General features: G+C 34.9%; 2 protein-coding genes across 11 annotated transcripts in view; one reads left to right on the top strand and one right to left on the bottom strand.

Annotated features, from left to right (window-relative positions):
* Positions 1-18862, top strand: part of LOC133195555 (sarcolemmal membrane-associated protein-like) — a 39178-nt gene extending 20316 nt beyond the window's left edge. For 5 of the 10 annotated variants that reach the window (XM_061331433.1, XM_061331430.1, XM_061331432.1 and 2 more), the window contains 12 exons: positions 53-214; positions 990-1052; positions 6455-6580; positions 6852-6914; positions 9800-9862; positions 10688-10750; positions 11059-11121; positions 12512-12778; positions 13336-13411; positions 13672-13906; positions 14511-14645; positions 16648-18862. In XM_061331433.1, the coding sequence (XP_061187417.1) occupies positions 53-214; positions 990-1052; positions 6455-6580; positions 6852-6914; positions 9800-9862; positions 10688-10750; positions 11059-11121; positions 12512-12778; positions 13336-13411; positions 13672-13906; positions 14511-14645; positions 16648-16746 (1415 nt within the window). In that variant the 3' untranslated portion in view covers positions 16747-18862. Of the gene's footprint in view, positions 1-52; positions 215-989; positions 1053-6454; positions 6581-6851; positions 6915-9799; positions 9863-10687; positions 10751-11058; positions 11122-12511; positions 12779-13335; positions 13412-13671; positions 13907-14510; positions 14646-15264; positions 15300-16647 lie in introns of all 10 variants that reach the window. The other 5 variants (XM_061331438.1, XM_061331434.1, XM_061331437.1 and 2 more) reach the window with 5 other exon arrangements.
* A 3987-nt stretch (positions 18863-22849) lies between these two features.
* On the bottom strand, positions 22850-24545 carry LOC133194453 (uncharacterized). Its single transcript, XM_061330408.1, has 5 exons — positions 24450-24545; positions 24126-24222; positions 23862-23993; positions 23469-23533; positions 22850-23348 (listed from the first exon to the last, which is right to left on the bottom strand). The coding sequence occupies exons 1-5, from the start codon at positions 24543-24545 to the stop codon at positions 23148-23150; spliced, it is 591 nt and encodes a 196-aa protein (XP_061186392.1). The 3' UTR covers positions 22850-23147.
* Positions 24546-25687: the final 1142 nt, after the last annotated feature.

Genomic DNA, 25687 nt, shown 5'->3' with positions numbered 1-25687 from the left:
GTTCGAACTAAACGAGTTTTACTGTACATGTAATTTCTGTTTTATATTGCAGAAAAGGTTCACATTCTGGAAAGTGAGATCAGGAATGCTCGGTTACCACCAGAGAAGATGGAAGCCACACTGGTGGCTACCTGTGCTTCCAAACCTACCACCACCGCATCACAGATGGACGAGTCTAACGACTCAGGTCTGGAGGACGACGACAATCTTAAAGGTCAGTTGAGCCTTGGCTCAGTTAGATATAACCTGTCACTTTATTGTATTTAGTCAGAGGACTGAGATTTGGTTGTAGTATTTTCTGAGCCAGCTAATGTTTGATAATTATCAGTTTTATCAAGACAATACAGATAGGTTGCCTTTTTTGATGATTACAGTATGTTACCTCAAGTGAAGCTTAAGAGAGTTAGAACCTGCCACATGTCCCCACTTAAAACTCTGAGACATGTTCCTTAAACCTTTGAAACATTGCACATATTCTTAAAGCTGAACACGATTCGTAAAAGGCAGAGATCTATGTTTGTCCGCCATATTCCTCTGCTTTTTCCATTAGCTGTACAGCCCCTATATAAGCCATTCACTTGGTCTTGGTTCAGTGTAATCAGTTTTCACCAATGCGGACAGACATATTCTACATAGCTATTGTAAAACTCTTGGTAGTAACAAAAGTAACTGTGTGTTTCTTCCATGGCAGTAGAGAAAAACTTACATCAGTTGCACAGGTCAGTGCAGTACAAACATACATGTAAACTGGAATAAAGTTTAAACAAATGTAATATATCCAACATGAAGATGTGTCATCCATTCCACGCAGGTACTTGTGACAAGAAAATAATCAGGTGTAACAAATGGGAAGGGTATATCCCCAGTGCTGATATCAGAGATAGGAAAACTAATATGGCTTATGCCTATTTACGAGTCGTGTTCAACTTTAAGTATGCTAGGTAAAGTGCACCATTTTTGAGAAGATATGCCAATTTTTATGTTTGTAGAGCTGTTGAGGGAAGCGCGAGTATTACAAACCAAGGCAGAAACAGAGCTCAAGAAATGTAGAGGTGAGTGTACTCATATTACAAACCAAGGCAGAAACAGAGCTCAAGAAATGGAGAGGTGAGTGTACTCGTATTACAAACCAAGGCAGAAACAGAGCTCAAGACATGTAGAGGTGAGTGTACTCATATTACAAACCAAGGCAGAGACAGCTCAAGAAATGTAGAGGTGAGTGTACTCATATTACAAACTAAGGCAGAGACAGAGCTCAAGAAATGTAGAGTTGAGTGTACTCGTATTACAAACCCAGGCAGAGACAGAGCTCAAGAAATGTAGAGGTGAGTGTACTCTTATTACAAACCCAGGCAGAGACAGAGCTCAAGAAATGTAGAGGTGAGTGTACTCGTATTACAAACCAAGGCAGAAACAGAGCTCAAGAAATGTAGAGGTGAGTGTACTCGTATTACAAACCAAGGCAGAGACAGAGCTCAAGAAATATAGAGCTGAGTGTATGCTGTTATAAATGACTTCTGTAGACTGTAGACCATAAAATTTTTGAGACACCTAATTTTAGCGAGAAAGTTATTTGTTATTTATTAGCGAGACAAAGTTTTCATGAATTTTGGTCACCGCTGTACGTTCCGTAATCCTTTTTTTATGAAATTAATATACACAATACACAAGAATGAAATTTTTGCAAGCAGATGATCTAGTGTAATAATGCAAAAGTAAAGTTGTTGCAAATATAAAATGATTTACAGTAATTGTGTCATAGCTAGTTGTGGGCTTTGTGCATTGGAAATTAATTGTAATAAAAGTGAAAGTTTTCGAGTGCATGCATGACAGAAATAGTTACCTAATTGTAAACATATAAAAGAACTTGTGTCAGTGACCAGTGAAGAAGGACCTATTGATATAAAACTTGAAATTAACATAGTCAGGATCATGCTCCTTTGTAAGTAGAGATAATTATGAAATGGTGAAAATAGATTGGAGTCATTTAAAAATGTTCCTCTTTAAAGAACCACTCAGCCAGTAATGAGAAAACTTGCAGAAGTGTGTGGAAACTTGTTTATAGTAAATATTCAGTATGTCAAAAGCAAGACTAAGGGTGCAAGGATGAGCTTACAAAGTTACAGAGATGTATCTAGGGGAAAAAATCTCAAGATCTTAAGGGCTAAAAATTGGAAAAATGTGATAAAATAGTAGATTCAAAATTATTCAGTCTTTGGTCCTAAGGCCAGGTTGGAGGAAAAAAATGGAGACCAGAGTTAAAAATATATACAGGTGAGCTTCTGCATCTTGAACACTGATATCTCAAAGTGAATTGAAAGTCCCAACCATTTTTTTAAGTATTTAACCCTCTATATCTTGAAGACTCAGATATCTCGAAGTTTTTTCTTGGTCCTGTTGAGTTCAAGATAAGGTTTGACTCTACATCTAAGAAATTCTTTAAAATCAACCTCTAAAGTTTGCAGGGCACAGATTGTAAAATTTACAACCTGTGCCCTGAAAGCTCAAGTGAGCTTTTCTGATCCCCCGTTGTCCGTTCGTCCGTCTGTCCATCCCTCTGTAAACTTTTCACATTTACAACTTCTTCTCAAGAACCACTGGGCCAATTTTAACCAAACTTGGTACAAAGCATCCTTGGGTGAAGGGGAATTTAAATTGTTAAAATAAAGGGCCAAGTCCCCTTCAAAGGGGAGATAATCAAGAAAATACAAAAAATGGGTGCGGTCATTAAAAAATCTTCTTCTCAAGAACCACTGGGCCAGAAAAGCTGAAACTTATGTGGAGGCATCCCGGGGTAGTGTAGATTCTAAATTGTTCAAATCATGACCCTCGTGGGTAGGGCGGGGCCACAATAGGGAATCCAAGTTTTACATTGAAATATATATAGTAAAAATCTTTAAAAATCTTCTTCTCAAGAACCAAGGGGCCAGAAAAGCTGAAACTTATGTGGAAGCATCCTTGGGTAGTGTAGATTGTAAATTGTTCAAATCATGACCCCCGGGGGTAGGACAGGCCACAATAGGGAATCCAAGTTTTACATTGAAATATATAGTAAAAATCTTTTAAAAAAATCATCTTCTCAAGAACCACTGGGCCAGAAAAGCTGAAACTTATGTGGAAGCATCTTGGGGTAGTGTAGACTCTAAGTTGTTTAAATCATGACCCCCAGGGGTAGGGCGGGGCCACAAAAGGGAATCCCTGGTTTACATTGAAATATATAGTAAAAATCTTTAAAAATCTTCTTCTCAAGATCCAAGGGGCCAGAAAAGCTGAAACTTATGTGGAAGCATCCTTGGGTAGTGTAGATGGTAAATTGTTCAAATCATGACCCCCGGGAGTAGGGCGGGGCCACAATAGGGAATTCAAGTTTTACATTGAAATATGTAGTAAAAATCTTTAAAATCTTCTCCTCAAGACAACTGAGCTAGAAAAGCTGAAACTTATGTGGAAGCATTCTAGGGTAGTACAGATTCTAAATTGTTCGAATCATGGCCCCTGGGGGTAGGGTTGGGCCACAATAGGGAATCCAAGTTTTACATTGAAATATGCAGAAAAAATCTTTAAATATCTTCTTCTCAAGAACCAAGGGGCCAGAAAGGCTGAAACGTGTAAGGAAGCATCCTGGGGTAGTGTAGATTCTAATTTTTCAAATCATGAACCCAGGGGGTAGGGCGGGGCCACAATAAGTACTACGGGGGGGGGGGGAGGAGGGGGAGAAATCAGGTGAAAAACAGCAAGGCCAATGTTACTCAAGTGAGCGTTGTGGCCCATGGGCCTCTTGTTTATATACATGTATAAGCTTGCTGATTCAGTCTTGGTTTGAGATTGTTTAAAGCATGACCAAGAGAACTTTAAAATGACACAAAAAGGATTAACAATTTTTTACTTAAAAATATACAAGAAAATCCCTTATACTACCAATTGTAATGTATTATCAAAGAATTTATATTAAAAAAATCTTCCAAAAGGGAACATGCTACACATTGTGACATCATATTGTTCCAAATGTGATTGTCCACTTAATCACCCTCTAGATCAAGTAGACATGTAATAGATATATATCCTAGGGCTCTAAAGTTTTAATAGGAGAGGGTTAGAAATAGAGCATAAAATAGAGTTCAGAAAAAAAAATTTCCATTGTGACACTCAGGTGAACATTAATGGCCTCAGGCCTCTTGTTCTTGTGTTACAATAAAATCAGAAAAGCATCAAAAAACCAGGATTTTAACTTTAAAAAAAAGGAAAGGTCAGGAAATGAGAGTTGGACTTGTCAGTGAATGCAATATTAACACTAGGCTTGATTAATTGTACCAAATAATTAAAATTACAGCTAATTAAGAGGATAAATAATAGAGGTGTTCTTAAGTCATTCATGCAGAGAATATTATTGTTTTGACATAGATCATATTGGAGTGTGAATTTATGTGTGAACTTGATAAGCAGATGATCTGACATCAGATATAAGACAGATATTTATATGTTTGCTAACAGGTTAAGACACGAGAGATGTTGATTATGTGACCTTGAGGGGGAGGGGTTATGCCTGATAAACCTGGTTTTCCGTTGCAATCTGACATTCCTACAATTGTTTGGGATTTAATTGATACACTGATATCTATAGAAGGTACTCATTCGAAGCGACTTGTGTGTACTCAACAACATGCACACGATTACCTGATGAACTTGTTCAGGGAATTTATGTGTGTGTGATTTTATGAATACATTTGTATTATGTGGTAATTAAAGGTAAATAGCTGTCAGAATTTACCTGTACACACCTAGAAGAAAGCTTTACTTCTGAGAATGAAGTCCACGTGTGAAATGTTGACGTAAGGTTTTCTACTATAAGTGGTACTTATTCTCCAGTAATAAGATAATTGGGATATAAAGGGACTGGGGGAGAAGTGTGGAGCTGGGAATTTACCTCTGTCTGTGGAATTATTTGTTATTACCTGTGAAGGATTCTACTTAAAGAACACTTAGTGAGTTACTGGTGTAGGATGTATACAGACAGAAAAAATGAAAAGAAAGTGGGATACATTTATATCTGATGGTGAGTGTATATGTATTATGTTAGAGGGGGGGGGGGGGGGTCATTCTGAAGGACTGCTACAGTGAATAATGTATAGGGGTAGTTGAAGGGGCTGCTTAAAGTCTTTTTTGTTCAAGGTTGGAGGAGGAATGAATGTGCATCAGTTTTGTGTTTGCAATTTTTTGAAGACTGACCAAAAATTTTTTTGGTGTAAATATTCCCTGTTTGTAACCATTGTTAGCAAGGGTCAAAAGATTCAGCCATTGTGCATCAGACATCAGCAGAGTTTTAAAGTCTATTCTGCACAGACTCAATATGCTACAGAATAGTTGTGGATGTTTATTGTTTATATTCTGTTTCTTTCATTGATGGCAATACTTCAGTGTTTTAAGGCTTTACAGATGAGATAGCTTTAACATACAGGTGTCACGTTACCACCTGTCAAATAAGTCTCTCTGGACTATTGAATCAGAGATGTTATCCTTCTGCTTCTATAATTAGCTTTTATTTGTTTGACTGGGTCTATACTGACTTCTAAACTGGTATTCAACTTCTAAAATTTCTCACATTTTTACAAATGTCTTTCAATTTAGGTTTGTTTGAATAAATATTGACATTAATTATTTGGGCCAAGTAGACAGTTTTTAAAGGATTTCACATTTATCAGCTATACCTGGTTTTACGATGTTGACCTCTCACCTGAATTATTTTCCTCCTGATTTTAATTCCACAGAGTACTACCTGATTTTAATTCCACAGAGTACTACCTGATTTTAATTCCACAGAGTACTACCTGATTTTAATTCCACAGAGTACTACCGGATTTTTTCTGATCAAGAGAAAAGGTGCATTTAATCCTTATCAGTGAACGGCATCGCAGACAATTTAAATGCCCAGAACTATAGTTTTGCTGTTTGTAATTCATTACATCTGGGTGCTTGATTCAAATTATAATGCACTGAAAGCATTTCTTGTAAAGTTTTTTTTTTTATCCAACAGATTGAATGTCCAAGATTTATATCATCAAAGAAGATCAAAGTTTTTTTTTGTTTTTTTTAAAGAGAAATCATGACACTGTCTCAGTATTTGGTGATTAATCAAATGAATGTGTACTATAAATGTAAAATGTATAGACTCTGAAATCAAAGTATAAATAAACAATGGAGTACATACATATTCTTATGTAATAAGTTGATATAAAGATAAAAGTCTATCACTGTTTCATTAATAATTTTTTGCACCCATGTTTTTATGAAATTAATTATGTTGACTGAAAAGTGTCAATAATATTATATTTTATCTTCATTATCTTGAACCCACAGATATCTCGAAGTTTTTTCTCGGTCCCATCGAGTTCAAGATAACGAGGTTTGACTGTATTTTAAATCTAGTATTAGGGATGAATATGTGTATGTTTTGTAGATGAATTAAATGTGAGTAAAACAGAGGTTCAAAGGAAAGATGAAGAGACAAGTAACTTAAAGGATCAGTTGTGTGATGCCCAGAAACTGACCCAAGATCAGTCCAAGATGGTGGTGGACCTCCAGGGTAGGTGGCATTAGGGGTGACCCGGTGTTCAGTGTGCAACCCCGGATGTGAATTACTAAAACTAAATATTTCTGTACATGTGCATGGCAGATAACAACTTCTTATGATATTTGATAAAACTTCAGTAGACTGTGCAACATTGATATATTAAAAAAAATTAAATTACATGAAAGTTAAAAAGTATTTTATGATCTAAATGTAAAAGAATATTCAGTACTCTTGCTATTCAAGTCTTGGGAAAATCAATTCTTTAAGTTCTGATATTTTATAGATCAACTTAAAAGGGCAGAGACTCAAACCAAAGAGGTCAAACAACAGATCCTGGATCTGAGGGGTAGGTATCTATTTAAAGGTCACTAGAGGTCAAAGGTCAGGTGTACACAGAGGCCCTTTCTATACTGTGTTCTTATTCCCTCTTACAGAGAAGTTGCTTTATTAACATACTCTTGTTTTACTTTCATTAAACTTTCCAGCTTAAGATTCTACCCTTCATTTAATAGGCTTTTCCTCATTATTTTTTAACTGAGTGTGAAGCTCCACCTTTATATGTAGAATGGGTAACTGTGTGTCTTGTAATGTTTGTTATTTTGGCCCATAAAGATTACCATTTAATTTTACATTTAGTATTTACAATTTCCCATATTGATGATATGATTTTAGAATTTGGCAATCTTATTTTTAGCTCACCTCGACGAAGTCGAGATGAGCTTATGCTATACCCCCGGCGTCGGCGTTAGCGTCGGCGTCCCAGGTTAAAGTTTTAGGAGCAAGTCCCATTCCCAAGTAACTATAAGCCCTACCTGGACCAAACTTGCATGGATGATGCATCTAGGGATGGACACTACCAAACTTGCTTCGGATGCTGGATCTGATCTAGATTTTCCGGATGAGTGACCAGGTTAAAGTTTTAGGAGCAGGTCCATTCCTAAGTAACTATAAGCCCTACCTGGATCAAACTTGCATGGATGATGCATCTAGGAATGGACACTACCACACTTGCTTCGGATGCTGGATCTGACCTAGATTTTCAGGATGAGTGACCAGGTTAAAGTTTTAGGAGCAGGTCCATTCCCAAGTAACTATAAGCCCTACCTGGACCAAACTTGCATGGATGATGCATCTAGGGATGGACACTACCACACTTGCTTCGGATTCTGGATCTGACCTAGATTTTCCAGATGAGTGACCAGGTTAAAGTTTTAGGAGCAGGTCCATTCCCAAGTAACAATAAGCCCTACCTGGACCAAACTTGCATGGATGATGCATCTAGGGATGGGCACTACCACACTTGCTTGGATGCTGGATCTGACCTAGATTTTCCGGATGAGTGACCAGGTTAAAGTTTTAGGAGCAGGTCCATTCCCAAGTAACTATAAGCCCTACCTGGACCAAACTTGCATGGATGATGCATCTAGGGATGGACACTACCACACTTGCTTCGGATGCTGGATCTGACCTACATTTTCTGGATGAGTGACCAGGTTAAAGTTTTAGGAGCAGGTCCATTCCCAAGTAACTATAAGCTCTACCTGGACCAAACTTGCATGGATGATGCATCTAGGGATGGACATGACCACACTTACTTCGGATGCTGGATCTGACCTAGATTTTCCAGATGAGTGACCAGGTTAAAGTTTTAGGAGCAGGTCCATTCCCAAGTAACTATTAGACCTACCTGGACCAAACTTGCCTGGATGATGCATCCAGGGATAGACACTACCACACTTGCTTCGGATGCTGGATCTGACCTAGATTTTCCACATGTGAGACCAGGTTTAGATTTAGGAGTAGTCCCATTCCCAAGTAACTATAAGCCCTACCTCTTTCATGGATGATGCATCTAGGGATGTACACTAACCAACCTGCTTCGAATGCTGGATCTGACCTAGATTTTCCACATGAGTGAATTTTAGCCATATTTAAACCAAATTACCATGGATGATGTATCTAGGGATGGACACTTCCAGACTTGGTTTGGATTCTGAATCTGACGTACATTTTCCAGATGAGTGACCAGGGTAATTTTTTTGGAGTAGCTATGTAATATTATGGCCTGTTATGATTAAACTTGCATAGATGGTGCATCTAAGGATGAAAACTTGCAGTCTTGCTTTGGATGTTGGAACTGACCAAAATTTTCTTGATTACTAAACAGGTCAAAAGTTTTTTGAGCAGGTCTATAATTCAATCCAACTTGCATGGATATTGATCTTGGGATGTACCCTAACTAGAAAAAAAATATTATGTGAAATTTGCCTTACATGTAGATAACATTCGTCGAGGTGAGCTTCGTAATCTTTGATTACCTATGTTTCTTTTTTGGTGTAAACAAAATACCACAAAAATTACACAACTGCAGAAAATACCCATTATACAGGTAAATAAAATTTAAATGGCAGAAATGACCGTGGGCCATCTCAAAAGTTATTAGAGAAGTCATAGATTGTACAGATTAAATCATTTACTGCCATTTATTTTTCTGTAAATGAGGAGAGGTGGTAGTGTAACTCAACAAAATGTGCATGAAATAAAATATTTTAAACCTTTCCCTGAGTGAATACATCATTCAACATATCCAGGAAAACTTAACTTCCTAAAATCTCTGTCATTGCAAATGGATCCACCACATCTCACATTTTTAAATTAACATTTGGAATGTTTTTCTGTTGATACTTTTACCAATACAAAACAGAATAATCAGGAATGTACCTTTTCTTTGTGTGTATACCTTTAATGAGTTTTCTGATCAGTGCCATCTGTTGTCCACATCCCTAAAACATTGATAGCAAAGTGTACCTCCCAGAGATTATGATAGAAGAAGATCAAGAAATTATTTTTAATAAGTGGATGGAAAATTATGGGCCCCAAAATATTAATGTGGGCTAGGAAAACTTGTAAAGTTTGGGGCCCACATGGCCCCTAAGGTTTTAAATATTATTTGCAACCCTGTATATGCTTACAGAATTATAATTTCAAATACATGTAACTCACCATATCAATGTTCCATAACCAGACACTCAATATAATTGTATTCTGTTCATGACCTGAGATGACAAGCTTTATTACAGAGTTTACCTTCTCAGTTCGGAACATGCAAAGTTGATATTCAGATAACCCCTGTTTTGTTTTTTTTAATGTTTGGGATGAGCTTTGTGATCAGACCTGCATGTAAAGCTTTTGACTGTGTCCCCTGCATGTTTATACTCATTTCATTAACAGACCAATTAATGGAGGAGCAGAAAATAGCTAAAAATAGCCAAGAAGAGATGATAGCCGTCACATGTGAGTTGTTCATACTCAAACAAAAGTTTGTCATTTAATATTACACAAGTAATTAACCTCCAAATTTAAATCTGTATCAGATGATTTTTGTTTTAGTGAAAATGTAAATTCTATTGATATATTGTCACAGCCATGTGCAGTGTTTACCCTCCAGATGAACATTGACTTTCATTTTCAAGCAAGAACTCTTCATTAGTTTTCATGGCTTGTCAACACTGCTGAGGTTGTGTTATATGTGACTGTGTAACTATTTCATATACAGTAAAACTCAGAATTTAAGACTTTTTATAGAGAAATCATGGGGACCTGTGAATTAACTTCGCTATATCCATAAATATTCAGTAAAGTTTATATGGTCAGTATGATCAGGGAAGTACTAATTAAAAAAACTTGGAGAACTGAAGTTTTTTGCCCAGTTAAAATTATAAGCAATTCTGACAAATAATGCCAGTTAATAATTTTAAATACATGTATTGAGATCATAAAAAATCGCTATAAAAGATGTGAATTTCATTATTTTTAACTTCTTCGGAACACAAAGTTAATTCACTATATCTGTTAATCTCTTATGTCAGAGTTCATTATAACATTACCATAAAACTTTACAGGAATTTTGTCAGGGTCCATAAAAAATCTTTGCTACATCTGTAAATTTGATATATCCATGTTCGTACTTATCGAGTTTTGCTGTATTGCTTTCACGAGGTCACCATTAGAGTCTTATAAACTCTACTCAGAATCCTCTTGTTTTGTCAAATAAGCATCAGGAATATAGTAAGGAAAACAAACTCTGATCATTCTAAACTGTAAGCATTTTTACTTCAGGTGAACTTGACCAAGAAAAACTGAGAAATAAAGAAACCAAAAAGGAACTAGAAGAAACAAAATGTAAGGTTTTAATTTATAATTTGAAGAAAAAAAATCTTGAAAACAGGTCAAAATATTAAACTTTACATGTAAAACAATTCACATGGTGTGGAATTACTGACCATACTTATTAAATGAATAAGAAATGAACTTTACATCTAACATTTATGAAAACTTTAAAGCAATTTTCTTTAATTTTCTTGAAGAGTCATCTAATGATTGTAAACCATTAGTGAATGAAATTATATCCCCCCACCCTGAGTATTTCTGCACTTATTCTGTGTAAGTTTGTTGGGATAAACTCTTTATGAAATGTATTTGATTTTTAGCTAAACATTTAGAGAGTCAACAAGCTGCCAAACAAACCCACAATGAGGCTGAACAACTAAAAAGTAAGTCTAAAGATTTTTATCCATTGTTGCTTTCTCTGTATGCTTTGAACAAACTAGCTTTCAAATTCAATCTTTGAACCATGCTTTAAATTCTTCAGCATAGTTGCTCAAAAACTTAATGAGCTTTTAAAATTTAAAGTCGAGTCTTTCTCTGTAGATCTGCGTAGAGTTGGAAGGGAAACGAAAATGAAAAGGTCATTTGTAATTTAAATCATGACGAGTACAATTAATGATCTGAAAATGTACATTGACATAATTCAATAAAGTTAGTTGGCAGAAAATTAACTCAAATTTTCGTGTCTAGCAATGTTACGGACCCTCGCACCAAGAGAATATAACAAATGTAAGTGTAATGCCCCAGGCTTGGTGTACATGGAGTTATCCCCCTTGTATTATATTTTTGTATTTTCATATTATTTTTATTTGCTTAGTAACCAAAAACAATCAGCTTTTTATGAAATTCTAAAAATTACTTGTACAGTTCTTTAATTACAAAAACTGTGAAAAGTTACTAAATATATTTTGATGTATAATGTACCCTTCCTAGTGTATTTACATGGCATTTACGTATGAATCTGTATTTAAATTATAAATGTGTTTTTATTCTTCCTTAAAAACATTTATCTAGTAATTGATAACAAATTTAGAAAAATGATTGAAAGTAGTAATTTACCATTCTATTAAATCACTTTTAAATTGAAATAAAAAAAAATTTCAAGAGAAGTAAGGGAAAGTCATCCATAGTATTTTGTTCTGCATTGATTTGTTATGGAGATAAATTGTAAGATTTCTAATTATGTCAGCATTATCATCTACATGTATATATTCTACTTTCTTTTCAACATCAGCATGTTTTTTTCTACCTTATTGTCAGTTTAATTCTTTTGAAACAATACATATCAAGCAATGGTAACATCTTTGCTATTCTATTTTGTTTTGCTGGGTTGCATCTTTAAAACTTTGTTTGGATGAAGTGGGTAAATGTTTAGATTTTTTACACAGCATAATTGAATGGAAAATTGTAAACAAATAATAAAAAATGAAAATTTTCATATCATAATCTGTCATAATCATGTCATGGTTTCTCTCTTTCTGTTCTTTAGCATGTTTAGCATGTGATATGTCTCACACAGATTTACATTTCAGATCTTGTAGCCCTTTTATTTTATTGGGTTGCAGCATGGATAATTTTATTGTTTTCACTTTCATTTCTTCTGTTTTTCATCTTTGACTCTGTGCATGGAACTCTCTCTCCATTTCTCTGTGGTTGTGTGACCATGGTACCTCAGCCCTCTGCATGGCTTACAAGGCGCTCTGTCTGCTTTGGATGTTCTTTTTCTTTTTGCCCCCTGGTGACGACATTTGTAACTCTATCTGTGTCGCTCTGCAGACAAAGTTCGCCAGCTGCAGGAGCGACTGGACTCAGAGAGACGAACATCTTCTCACTATGGTACGAGAAGCCTCCATCTGGACCCACATGGTCGTGACTCGCACGGTCGTGACTCGCATGGTCGTGACACACACAGTCGTGAGCTTTCTCATGGAAGCTCTTCACTCAGGGATACTCATCATGGCTCACATAGGGAACTCCACAAAACTAACAGTGGAGGGCATACGCCCTCCAGCCCCTCTGGGAAACAACGAGGTAATATTATCGGTAATTGTCTTCTTTCTTCACTTCTGATGTTGCCATGGGAAAAAAACAATCATGATGGATGGTGTCCTGAATTTCCTCAGAATTTTTTTTTTTACTCTACATCCTAAGTGAATTGTGGTGTTTTTTTCTGTAATGTTTCCCCCCTTCATTATATCATTTAAATCATTGTTATCATTCATAGTAGGAATAAATGACCACTTATACATGTAGCGCAAATTGATTTGGTTGCTAGAGTTTTATTGATGATTTTTGATGTGCATGCTTCAGGAATATCAGTTTTTCATCATGTAATTTCACCAATAAATTGTGTCCAGACAATAGACAAGTAGATTTTCCCACAAGAGATTAGTAAAACTGCATTTATCTTGTTAGAATGTTAGACTGTTTGGAGGATTTGTCAGTTTGATTTTGTTTGTTAAAGTTGTTTGGAGTTGTTTGTTTTTTCCTGTTTTTTTTTTTTTTTTTTTTTTTTTTTGGTACTGGTTGCACTTCTGATTTTATTTCAATCATTGTATGAAATAATCACATTAATAAATCATACCCCCTTTTTGTTGTAGGTGAGTTTACAGCACTCAAAGAGGAATGCTCAAGTCTTCGAAAGAGAATCCAAGCCATTGAGGCTGAGATGAAAATGTGAGTGCCATGCCATTAAGATATGTCAGAAATGTTGGAAAATTTCTAAGTGAAAGAATCTTGGGCCTGAACATGTTATTAAGGCCTAACTTTAAATTTTCAGATTTGAGTGATTTTTGCAAACTATCTTTAAAAACTTGAGGATCGAAAACTGTAATTACTCAACAGATTTCCATTATGGTATTAATTTATTACCCTTGTAAATGTACTGCTCATTCAATGTTGAAGTACTGGTAAGGATCTTGAAACACTTATTTCAGGTCACGTAAAGAGAACTTACAGCTGTCTGCAGAATACAACAAACTTCAGGAGTCATACAGGCAGTTAGAGGCCACAAAGGACCAATTAGAGAGTCAGGCTTCAGCGTGGCAGTCCAACCTCACCGACTCCCAGAAAGAAAACGAACAGACACGACAACAGGTGGGGGACAACAGGCAGCCAATCAGAGGTTTGGTAACGGCAGGGTCAAATGTCACAGGGTCACCGGGTCAGCAGGTACTCCCAGGCTTGGTTTTGTGGCATGGCTGGTTGGTGTGCGGTCTTCTGTTGTAAAAAAAAAAATGTCCACTGGTTTGGATTTCTTTTTTTATATTCTTTTTTTCTAATATAGTAAGCATTGCTGTAACAATTTTTTCTACAATTAATAGAGTAGGACTTCTGCACTCACCCATTGATTTAAGGAATTGCCAAGAAAAATGTCTCTTTTAAAATGATATTTTTTATTTTGCTTAGTTTATTAATTATCAGTTTATTAATTAGATTATTTTAAGCTTTATGTTTTGACTGTCAAGACAGTGGGCCTGTGTTTGGGTAGATCTTTGGTTTGCAGTAGATCACATCAGGCTTGGTTTGACCCTGCATGTTATCAACTCTGTCAAGATTCTGAGATTTTATTTTTTCATAGCTTATTTGCAGCATGTGAAAATCACTTTCTTAGTAGTAGTATTTTCTTAATCAGATTTTTATTGCTAAATTAATGATGACATTGATTTAAATGTAAACAATATCCAATATAACTAACATGTTACATTATCAGTATTTTATATCTTTAAAACGAAATACTATTAACCTTTGTACCTATACCTGTTTGTTACTATAGTTACAAGAAGCCACGGCTGAGGTGGCCAGTCTGAGGTCAAAGTGTCAGGAGTACAAGGACAGGGTCAGTGAGCTGGAGGTCGAGATGAGCCTCGTCCATGAGCAGTACAAACACCTGTCTGACCGGACCAAAGTGGTGAGTATCAGGGTCCAGCTCAAAGCTCTCAAAAACACACCATGTAATGGGGGGCATCTCCAAAGTGTTAAGAAATATATCAAAATAGCTGTTGTATTAGAAATTTTAGAACATGGGGCATTAAAAAAATTACCTCAAAGTACATTTATAGGGGGTTTCAAAACATTTTGCTTTGATACAGTTCATTGGAGTCTCAAGAGACTGCTAAAACACATTTCTACGCAAAGTAATCTGATATTTTTCCAATTTTTAAAACTGTTAATTAAAGATAGATCTGCACAATATATATATTGTCACCTAAACTTTCTATTTCAAGGGGAAAAAATGTATACATGTTTACATACCCTCACTGGCTTCATTCACTGTGTGTGTGTGTGTATTCAGATTTGAAGTTCACTCAACATCAGAAAGCATAAAACATTGACATACTTGTATTTGAAAAGAAACAAAAAAAATACACTTCTGTCCTTTTCTTTGTTTGGATGTGAAGCATTGTGAGAATTCTAACACAAACATGGCCACATTCACACTGCATATGCTGACTGTTATGTTTTAATGACAAAGGCTTAAATTTTGAAAAAAAATCCATGGACAAACCTATGTTGTTATGTCATTGCAGTGGACTTGTGTTTAAGTCGTTGGATGGAGAAATGAGTAGGTTATTTTAAATAAAAAGAGTGATGCCAGTGCATAAAGTTCACTAAGTGCATAAAGTTCATACTCGGTACAACAAGGACATACTCGGCTTGTAATAGAATTGCTTGTCACCTAAACTTCCTATTTCAGATTACAGAAACATGCAAGCTTGACTATTCTTCCTAAGTTTGTTGGTCTTGGTATGTCCAAATTAAATCTATCATGGTATGAGTCAATAAGAGATATGAATATGATCTATTTCACTCTCTAAGTTGTGAGGGATGAACCAGGAATGTGAATGTTCAATATTCTTTGACAGTGAATGCATCTGGTAACAGTCTCTGCATTTTAACTGTTTATCCTGATATTTATATTATTTTTTACATATAATCAAAAAATTGAATAGTCTGGCTATGTCCTGACATAATGAAATCTTATGAAATCTTTACCCCATATTGTCATCAGAACAGATCAACTTTCACTAGGTACATTATTAATCAGGCAATATTAATCAACATACAGGATGATATATTGTTATCCACATTTATTTCTTTAACCCATGTTAAAAAGCATCATAACATTGTAATATAAATACCAAATAAATGACATTTACTCAAACTAACAATTATTTATTGTCAGGCATATCATTGTAAACAAAAAATATTTGATAGAGAAAAGAAAAAGACTGAATGAAAATGAAGAAGCTTAACATTCATTTCATTTTGTAATATGATGTAAAAATATAAAAAAGTGCATTTATTACTTACAGATTATGGTACCAGTGATATGGATACATGTTAAATGGAGCGATTACAGTTAATTTTAAAGAAAAAAAAAACACCACATTTTTTAAAAATAATAAATGCAATCAGCTTAAAAAGCTGTTATTGTAAGAGGAGAACTGCCCTATTCTGGCTAAAATGATATTTTTTTCTAACAATCACAGGAGTTGGAGATTAAAATGACATTCCAGAAAATCTAGCATACAAATTCAATACACATCAATGTTGAAAATGAAAATTTAATAAAGGAAACATTTTGCTTATTAAGTTTGAGAGTCGTTTCTCTCTGATTTATTTTATCAAGTTTGAGACTTGTCTCTCTTTGATTTATCAAGTATGAGAGTTATCTTTCTTTGATTTATCAAGATTGAGAGTTATCTCTCTTTGATTAATCAAGTTTGAGAGTTAACTCTCTTTAATTAATCAAGTTTGAGAGTTATCTCTCTTTGATTAATCAAGTTTGAGAGTTATTACTCTTTGATTTATCTGTCTTTCTATCTTGAGAGCGGGTCAGTTCTCCTTGTCTCACTATATTACTCTAAGATACTATGGACTGTTTGACCTATGACCTGTTTATGTTTCAGTTGTCTTTCGCCTCCAGTATACCCCTATTGATGTTATTGTTTGCCATCCTAATGGCTCTCTATCCCACCCTGGCTCAGATCACCGCGACAACAGTCTGACATCATCATCACCAGGGGAGATCACTGCTGATTCACCCTCATCTTCATCCTCTGGGTGTTTGATATATGCTGTCTGTGATGTGTGATTGATAAACTGAAAATGATTCTGATATATGTATATGTAAATGTGGTGTAGATGTGTATGGAAATTTTTGTTTGGTTTGTTAATTAGTTTAATGAGTTTATTGAATTTATTTTATTTCATGTATACAAGTTACTGTAAAGATTCTGTTGTGGGCACTTATTTGTTTATATATTGAATGAAATATGTAAATGTGTTTGTTCTTATATGGATTCTTTTCTTTATGTTTCTGAACCCATAAAGGTAGCATGAATCCTTTATATTCCTGTGATAAAGTTAGTGCTTACAATAACCTCAGTAATGCTGGCGAAACCTTAAAGCAATAAACAAGTGTCATTATAATCAAACTTCAGGATTTCTGAAAGTTCTTTTTCTTAATCGTCATAATAATCTCTGGCCTTACAGATTCAAATTTATAATGTGCAAGATCTTTCCACAGTGTTCACTTTCTAGAGGTAATAGAATTCTTAATCTGATGGTATTTGTTCAGGAAACCAAGAATGTTTAGTGTAAATGATTTAAAATAGAATTTGTTGCAAGGAAATGCTGAATATTTAATATTTTTTCTATTTACCTGTACTTTGTCATAGAGAGTGAAATATATATCAGTGTATATTTTTCACAAGTTGACTTGCATTGTAACACTAAATGTAGCTATAGAAGCAATTAAATATGAAGAACTTATTTATTTTTAGGTAGATTTTGTCTCAGCTAGGCTCTCTCCCCCTATAAAGAGGCTGGAATGTAAATATTTAGAACCAAGAGTGTGAATTTGTGTGCTTGATAAAACCCCTTCCAAAACCAAATTGCAGAATGATGGATTTTGAAGTTATTGTTAAGGAATGTCCAGTCATGATACACTTTGTAAAATTTGCTCAAGTTTGTAAAGAAATCTGGATATTTTTTTTTCTTCTTGCAACCATTTTTTAAAAAAAATATTTTTCTTTTTTATTAAACAGATGTAAAACTGTAATTATGAATATTGTATACCAGTAGTGTGCAATATGGCTGACACTTCAGTATGAAAATTTCACTGAGCAAAATTTTTGCGGTATTTTTGCTACAAATTTTGTAATGCTAAGCTTGAGAGGGCACCTTGAACTCAAGTCTTCCTGTGTCCCGACAGATCACACGCCCTCAGTGTCCTCATGTGCTTTTCCTTTTGTACCTCTGAGTCACCTTCCCAGAGAAGGGGCCCAAGAAGAGGAAAATTTTCGTGCTTTTGTCATTGGTGATTTCTGTTTGATCTGCTTTTCATAGGATATTGTTTCGTTTTCATGGAAATAAAAGCTTTCATGTCATCCAAACATAGAAACACCAAGATCTGAGCTACACGCAGCTATGTCTTTTTTTTGTCAATTCCCCACCCTCTTCCCATTTCTGTGTGTGTTTGTGTGATGAGAGTGTGTATATGTACATAGGTATATGATTATATAAGATAATATATATACTAAGACCATTGTACATAGATAGCAAACCCAGAAATGTCACATGACCAAAGATGTCAACCAATTAGCAGGATTGTCTCATTGTACAATAACCAATCAAAAGAGTTGTCTCATTGTACAGTATTTAAAATCATCAACCAATCAGTAGGGTTTTCTTATTGTTGAAGGGATATCATCCAATCAAGAGAACTGCCTTCTTTCACAATGAATAATGGTTTCTTTGTAATCTGATCATTTTTTTTTTTGTATTCATTATCAGCTCCATAAACAAGAAATGCATTAGCATGTGCTTTTAAATCTTCTATACATACCAGAAAGTTAGAATATTTTTTAAGGAAACAGGGTATGTAGAGTTTCCGTAGTTTTGTGAATTGGATGATTATTACCTTAATCATTAGTACATGTATTAATAGAACCACCCCTTATTTCCACATCATCCATGTTGTAACATGAGACTGCCATTCTGCTATTGTATGAATTCTAGGAATGTGACATAAATCTGGAGTACTTTGTATAAACACCATTTAATAATTTGATTTGTTTTTTATTACTTCAAATGTTGACAATAAAGCTATGCAGATATGCAGTTTTTTTTAATTTTTTCTCGCAAATCAGCAGATTTAATACTCTGTCGTGATAAATAGTCATGATTCGAATTCAACACAGCTTTATTATGCTCTATAAATTTGATGTTTTCAAGAAGTTTTTAAATGTGCTAAAATAGTTGAATAGGTACAAGTGATAGATCAGGAAACAAGATGCGTTTGTGAAACACTGATGCCCCCGTATGGCAGCTTATGACAAGGTTAAAGTTTCTGAAATGCAAGTCAAACTCCAAGTTCAAGAGATCGAAAATGTTGTTACCCAAAGAAAGGACTTGTGTCAATGGATATACCTGGTAACTGAAAGCCCAATCATCAACCATTCAAAAGTTATAGTCAAGGTTAATGTTTTCTGAATGTGGGTCAAACTCCAAGGTCAATGTCAAAGGGTCAAAATTAATGGTTTGCAGGGGAATACCTTATCATAAGAAATACACATGCGAAATATAAAGGGCTTAGCACAAACTGTTCAAAAGTTATGGCCAAGGTTAAAGTTTTTCAAAAGTAGGTCAAACTCCAATATCAAAATTGTTGGTATGTATCCAAAGAAAGGTCTTGTCACAAGAAATATACCTGTGAAATTTGAAAGCACTTTTCTACTAACTGTTCAAAAGTTTTTAAAAAATGGGTCAAACTCAAAGGTCCAAAATATTTAAACCCATGGAAGGGTCATGCCACGATGAATACACGTGAAATAAGAAAGCCTTAGCACCAACTGTTCAAAAGTTATGTCCAAGGTTAAAGTTGGGTATTTTTTTGCAAAAGTGGGTAAAACTCAAGAGGTCAAATATGTTGGTACCCAAAGAAGGTCTTGTCATAAGGAATACACATGGGAAATATGAAAGCCATTGCTCCAGCCAATCAAAAATTATGGGCAAGGTTAAAGTTTTTGTAGACAAATAGGCAGACGTACGGACAGGGCAAAAACTATATACCCCCGAATCTTCGATTACGGGGGCATAAAAATATGACATGAAGGGGGAATGTACTAGAAACATGACAGTATTCATTTGTTACTTTTCTATGTTTTAACAGAAAAGCCTCAAAATGACTCATTTTGGGGGTCCACAGCCGTGGCCCACTTCAATTTCAGATATAGTATGTAAATTTTTTTGAGAAATCACGTATCTTAAAATCTTTGTGGGCGATGTTTGTGGTCTATATTATCTGGGGAAAAAAAATTTAATGAAAATTTCAATGAAAATTGATGTCTTCTGTAACATTTTAAGAAAATTCAGTAAAACGCACAAGTTCATGGCGTCACAATTGGCATATGGGTGGTCATATAAGATTCGTATGATCTTATTGCATGGAATTTGACTATTTTAAAAAGCATGAGTTTTATTTTCTCGTAACAATTTCATATTTAAAAACAAGATGTGTTTGTGAAACACTGATGCCCCCGTATGGCAGCTTATGGCGAAGGTTACGGTTTCTCAAATGCAAGCCAAACTACAAGGTCAAGAGATCAAAAATGCTGTTACCCAAAGAAAGGACTTGTGTCAATGGATATACCTGGTAAAATTAATATGAAAGCCCAAACACCAACCATTCAAAAATGATGGCCAAGATTGATGTTTTCTAAAAGTGGGTCAAACTCCAAGGTCGAGGCCAAAGGGTCAAAATTAATGTTACGCTGGGGACGACCTCTTCATAAGAAATACACTTGCAAAATATAAAAGCCCTAGCATCAGCTGTTCAAAAGTTATGGCGAAGGATAACTTTTTTTTCAAAAGTAGGTCAAACTCCAAGGCCAAAAGGTCAAATTGTTGGTATCCAAAAAAAAGGTCTTGTCGCAAGGAATAAACCAGTGAAATTTGAAAGCCTAGTCTAACTGTTCAAAAGTTATGGTCAAGGTTAAAGTTTTTTAAAAGTGGGCCAAACTCTAAGGTCAAAAGGTCAAAATATTTACTCTCACGGAAAGGTCTTGTCATGATGAATATGAAAGCCCTAACACCAACTAGTACTGTTCAAAAGGTATGCCCAAGGTTAAAGTTGGGTAAATTTTTGCAAAAGTGGGTAAAACTCCAAAGTCAAGATGTCAAATATGTTGGTACCCAGAGAAAGGTGTTGTCACAAGGAATACACTTATGAAATATGAAAGCCACAGCTCTTACCAATCAAAAGTTATGGACAAGGTTGAAGTTTTTGCGGACAAATAGACTAACAGACAACTAGACGGACGGACAGGGCAAAAACTATATGCCCCCGAATCTTCGATTACGGGGGCATAAAAACAGGGCCAGAATTGTATTGAAACCGTTCTTTTTCTTTGCTTAACGAATTAAATTCGTTTTTCAAACTCGACAATTTGTCTTATCGAATCAAAAATAGTTTTGGCAGGTTCAAAATGGGCTTCCGTAGATTTGATATTATGCTTCATTTAAAAGCCAGATTAAGTCCAAAAATATACACCAAACCATGGTTATTCTCTCTCTCTTGTTTTTTTTCTTTTCTTTCTTTTTTTTTGTGTGTGCGTGTGTGTGTGTTTTTTTTCCCCACCCTTGTTTGTTTGCATTATATATGTGTTCTTGTTATAATTTTGATCGAATCCGCGGAGAATTGTAGTGTCCTGAATATTCAAGTATTCAGTGTTTTATTATGCTCATTCTTTGACTCTAAATTTTTCAATCTTACATGAAAATTAAACATATTTTCATAGCACAAATAAAATAGAGGGAATCTATTTATAGTCCAAACTCATATAGAACAACAATATTAGATGATTTTCTATGAACACCCAAAATGTCTTTAAATATCTGGAGTTGTATTTTTGCAAATGGGAAATGATCTGTGGATAATAAATCTCATTTGTAGGTTTCGGACCCCCCCCCCCCCCCCCCGGAATATGCAGTGGTATTAAATGTATATACTTAGGCAAATAAAATTTTACTTCGGACCCCCCTAAGACAACGTGGACCCCAACCACCACCACCGCCAAGAAAAAAAGTTTTTTGAAGTTTGGGAAGGCTTTACGTTTTTTTTAAAAATATTTTCTTTCTTTTTTCTTTCTTCCTTTTTTTTTTATTTGCTTGTCAAGAAATGTTCTCGATTGATAGGGAAAGGAGTTTAGGTTTTCCTTTGGTTGTCAAGAAATTTCTGGGTTGGAGAATTTTTTTTTGATGAAATGGACCCCCCCCCCCCTCCTGGAAAAAATCCTGGATCTACGCCTGATTTATATAAAGAGAAGGTTTATTTTTTATTTCACAGTTTATTTCTTAGGCGGGTATAAGAAGCGTACCTTATCATCTATCCCTTTGACTAGAAATATATATAAAAAAAAAGGGGGGGGGCAAGTCATATAGACAACGTTTGACTAATGTTATAGTGATGTCACACCATTTGATTCTCATAAACTCTCAGATGGAGGCTACTATGATAAATATCTCACGATGAAAAACCAAGAAGACAGCAGGATTCCTAAATTTAGATTCTTCTAATAAAGTCATTGAAATGGTCAATTGTATCACCTTTGGAGCTTGAATCTTAGGAAAGAGGCTTGTACATTTTCAGTGAACTAAAAAGCAGAGAGAATGATTTAATGGTTGAATGTATTTTTATTCTACATTAGAGAACTTGGCCATGGGTCTTATAGTTTGTGGTACTTTATTTGCTCGATTCCAGTTCATTATTAACCCTGAATTCGTGGATGCTGTATTATGGGAGCTAGTCTTTGTCCCCAGAACTGTCTCTCACAAAGAGTAGCACTGAATTCCAAGTCAGAAACGGGGAGGTAAGATGTTGAAGCAAGTTAGAGATTTAGGATAATCTCTGGTCCAGAGTTGACTCTTTAAGTTACACTGTTAAGTCATAGAAGCAGAAAGAGCAAATTAGAAGATGATGAATGAGTTTATTAACACGAATCAATGTTCAGAATGAGGATCAGTATGATGAGTAAATAGAACTATATGAATGTATTTTATTGTAAAAAAAAAACAAAACAAAACAAAGAAAAAAACTGGTTTTTGAATGAAGAAAATGTTACTAAAAACAACTAGCTAAATGAGATTCTATGAATTAAAATAATGATGACAGCTACCACAGAATGAGATACTAATATGCTACAGAGTGATGATGAGTGTATAAAGGTGTAAGATATTTATGATGTACAGTTGATAGTAGATGTGATGATAATGATATGATAATGATGACGATGATGATGATGATGATGATGATGATGATGATTGTTGATCAGTAAAAGTCATGAAATGGCTGCCCAGAATCCCACTCTCTATCTTATTGTCTCTGACAGTTCTATGTTTCCATTATTTAGTTCATATCCTGGAACTTAATCATAAAAAAGTCCTCTGGGTCACGCTGACCTAGCAGTTTCTTCAGTTTTGTGTTCATCCTCTCAACAAAGTTTGACTTTCTAAAGCGGAAAGTGGAGCCTAACTTCTGTGGCTGGGGATCCTTGTTCTTGGCCAAGAAAGCTCTGGTTTTACTGAGGTGACTTTGAAATCTTTTGATCTGTAATGGCATTAAAATCTATATTGGTTCTACTGCCTCTTAATCTTGATTAATGATATACAGGGAATTTTATATTGGTTTTACAGATTTAACATTGTTATTTTCTTAGTGTATACTTACATTAAAAATTGTTTCTTCACTGTCTTCTAGAATTCTTTGATAATTTTCAGCTGCTTTTGAATTTCCTTAACAAATAAAATACAATTAATTAGAATAAAATGCATGTATTATGAATGATTGAAAACATGACTAAAGCAGTGCATTAATTATTTCACAAGTCAAAATTTGAGATGACGTGTTGAAATGTTGAAAAAAAAAGCTATCACAATGTAAAAATAGAGACAAAATATCATGAAACGTTTAAAAATTTAATCATCTATAGACTTGAACTCGCAGTTTGCATGAAACAATATTTTAAGAGAGCCCTCCATGACTCATATTTATTAATTATAACATATTGATATTGGTCTTTATATACAATTTACGTATAAAGTACATATATATTTAACGTACCATTGTTGGCCAGGTATAATATATGTTGATCCGACATTCTTTGAAGGGTAGACAAGTCTGTCGCCGTCACGGAATTTTTCCCTAGATCTTCCATAAACAAGAAGGCAAACAAAATGTACTTCTTCTGTTGATCTATAAATAAATATATAAAGAATAAATAAAATAATTTTAATTATGTGATGTTACATGATATAATGAACAATTTAACACACTGTTACATGTTATAAGAAAAATGAGATTTATCATCATACATGTATATCTTACCAGTGACATCTTTCTTGTCGGAATACGAAAATCTGGCATGTTTGCTTGTTGTTTCTTTTCCGTACAAAAAGATCAGGATTTGAAGAATATTCTTTCTCTGGTAAAAATGAAGGAAACAGTTAGTATATCTTCTTCCCTATAATCTTTTTTACCAATTTCTTTATTTAATAATACAATTTGTGATAATTTTCATTCATCACAAATTTAAATGGTTTCATGTCGTATTTTATTCATATCTTCAATATCTGAAGCTGAAAACATGAACAATGATTTCATACATTACTGACACTACCACATTTTTTGACAAATTCAATTCAGGCTTACCACAGGAGTCATTGTCATTGTGTTAGTTTTTGACACGTATTCTAGCAAGCTTGATCTTAAGCGCTGCTCGAATGTCTTTTTTCCAAGGCTCTCCATATTTCGCAATCTAAGAATGATTTCTAAAATGCCTCCGTGTGATTTTTAGTACACAAAACACCAAAAATGGTTCGCAACCTTTGTGACGTCAGTGGACTATTATGCAATGTTATTATGACGTCACCAATACTCCCCAAAACCAATCGGGAAAGTTGCGAATTGAACATTCCCGGAAAACGGTTTTTACTCGTATCGAAACTAATTTTTGCAGCGGAGTCTCCTCATACATCTTTGAATTATAATACCTTTAAATATTGTAATTAAAATATTGCTAAAATCAGCAATTTATTCATCTCTTTATATGCCCACATTTATATAATTATGTAACATTCGCTTTAATTTACATGTCTTGTTGTATATACATATGCATGTACATATGGCTCATTAATATTTTGTGTATTGCTTTATAACGCTGAATAACAGAATATAATACGAGGTATTATTCAGCGGATTCAATGGATGGAGGAATATACATGTAGTTAATATAGTAGCACAAATTCTCATGCTTATACATGTACAGAGTAGTTGTCTATACGTGCATGTAAACTTGTATCGTCGCAAACCTCGGCCAAATTGTAAATATTCCGGTAGGAGAGAGCTGTATGTGGACTCAATCTTGAGACGATGCATGGTAAACATGATAATGTTTATTTATTGTTTTGTACATGTAACAGGAGAGGAAGGAAATTCGACGGACCAGACCGGGATTCGAACTCGGGCCCCCTGAAGTTCCAGTCAGACAACAACTCAGGCTCTTCCCTGGCAAGTCTTCCACCTGTTACTTCCAGCGCCATCGTCGCAAACCACAGCCAACTCTGAGAGTCATAAGCGGACTCTGGACCGTGGCTCGAGACGATTTTTCCAGCGCATGGCACGGCACGAAAATATATGTAACTGGAGACGAGAAATGCGACGGACCATACCGAGATTCGAACCCAGCCTGGCCCCAATGAATCTCAAGTCAGGTGCTCTACCAATTGAGCCATCTTGCCACCTGCGATTTGACCGCCACAGTATCATTTTTTGCTAAAAAAACATTATAATTGAAATGTTATAACTCAAAAGTAACATTTAATTCATTAGCATTTAGGCTGATACACGTAATTTTATTCTAAATGCTCCTGCGATTACATTTTCTGTTA

This window comes from Saccostrea echinata, unplaced genomic scaffold, assembly GCF_033153115.1.
Source record: "Saccostrea echinata isolate AGI-Se365-2 ecotype Australia unplaced genomic scaffold, CSIRO_AGI_Sech_v1 ptg000029l, whole genome shotgun sequence".
Classification (NCBI taxonomy): domain Eukaryota; kingdom Metazoa; phylum Mollusca; class Bivalvia; order Ostreida; family Ostreidae; genus Saccostrea; species Saccostrea echinata.
This window is presented reverse-complemented; position numbering and strand designations above follow the sequence as displayed.

Excerpts from the sequence above, each read along its gene's own strand:
- LOC133194453 (XM_061330408.1), bottom strand. The coding sequence starts at position 24,545 with ATGGAGAGCCTTGGAAAAAAGACATTCGAGCAGCGCTTAAGATCAAGC. Across the intron at positions 23,534-23,861 it reads ATTATACCTGGCCAACAATG|GAAATTCAAAAGCAGCTGAA; the intron begins GTACGTTAAATA and ends TTATTTGTTAAG. Across the intron at positions 23,349-23,468 it reads GTGAAGAAACAATTTTTAAT|ATCAAAAGATTTCAAAGTCA; the intron begins GTAAGTATACAC and ends ATGCCATTACAG.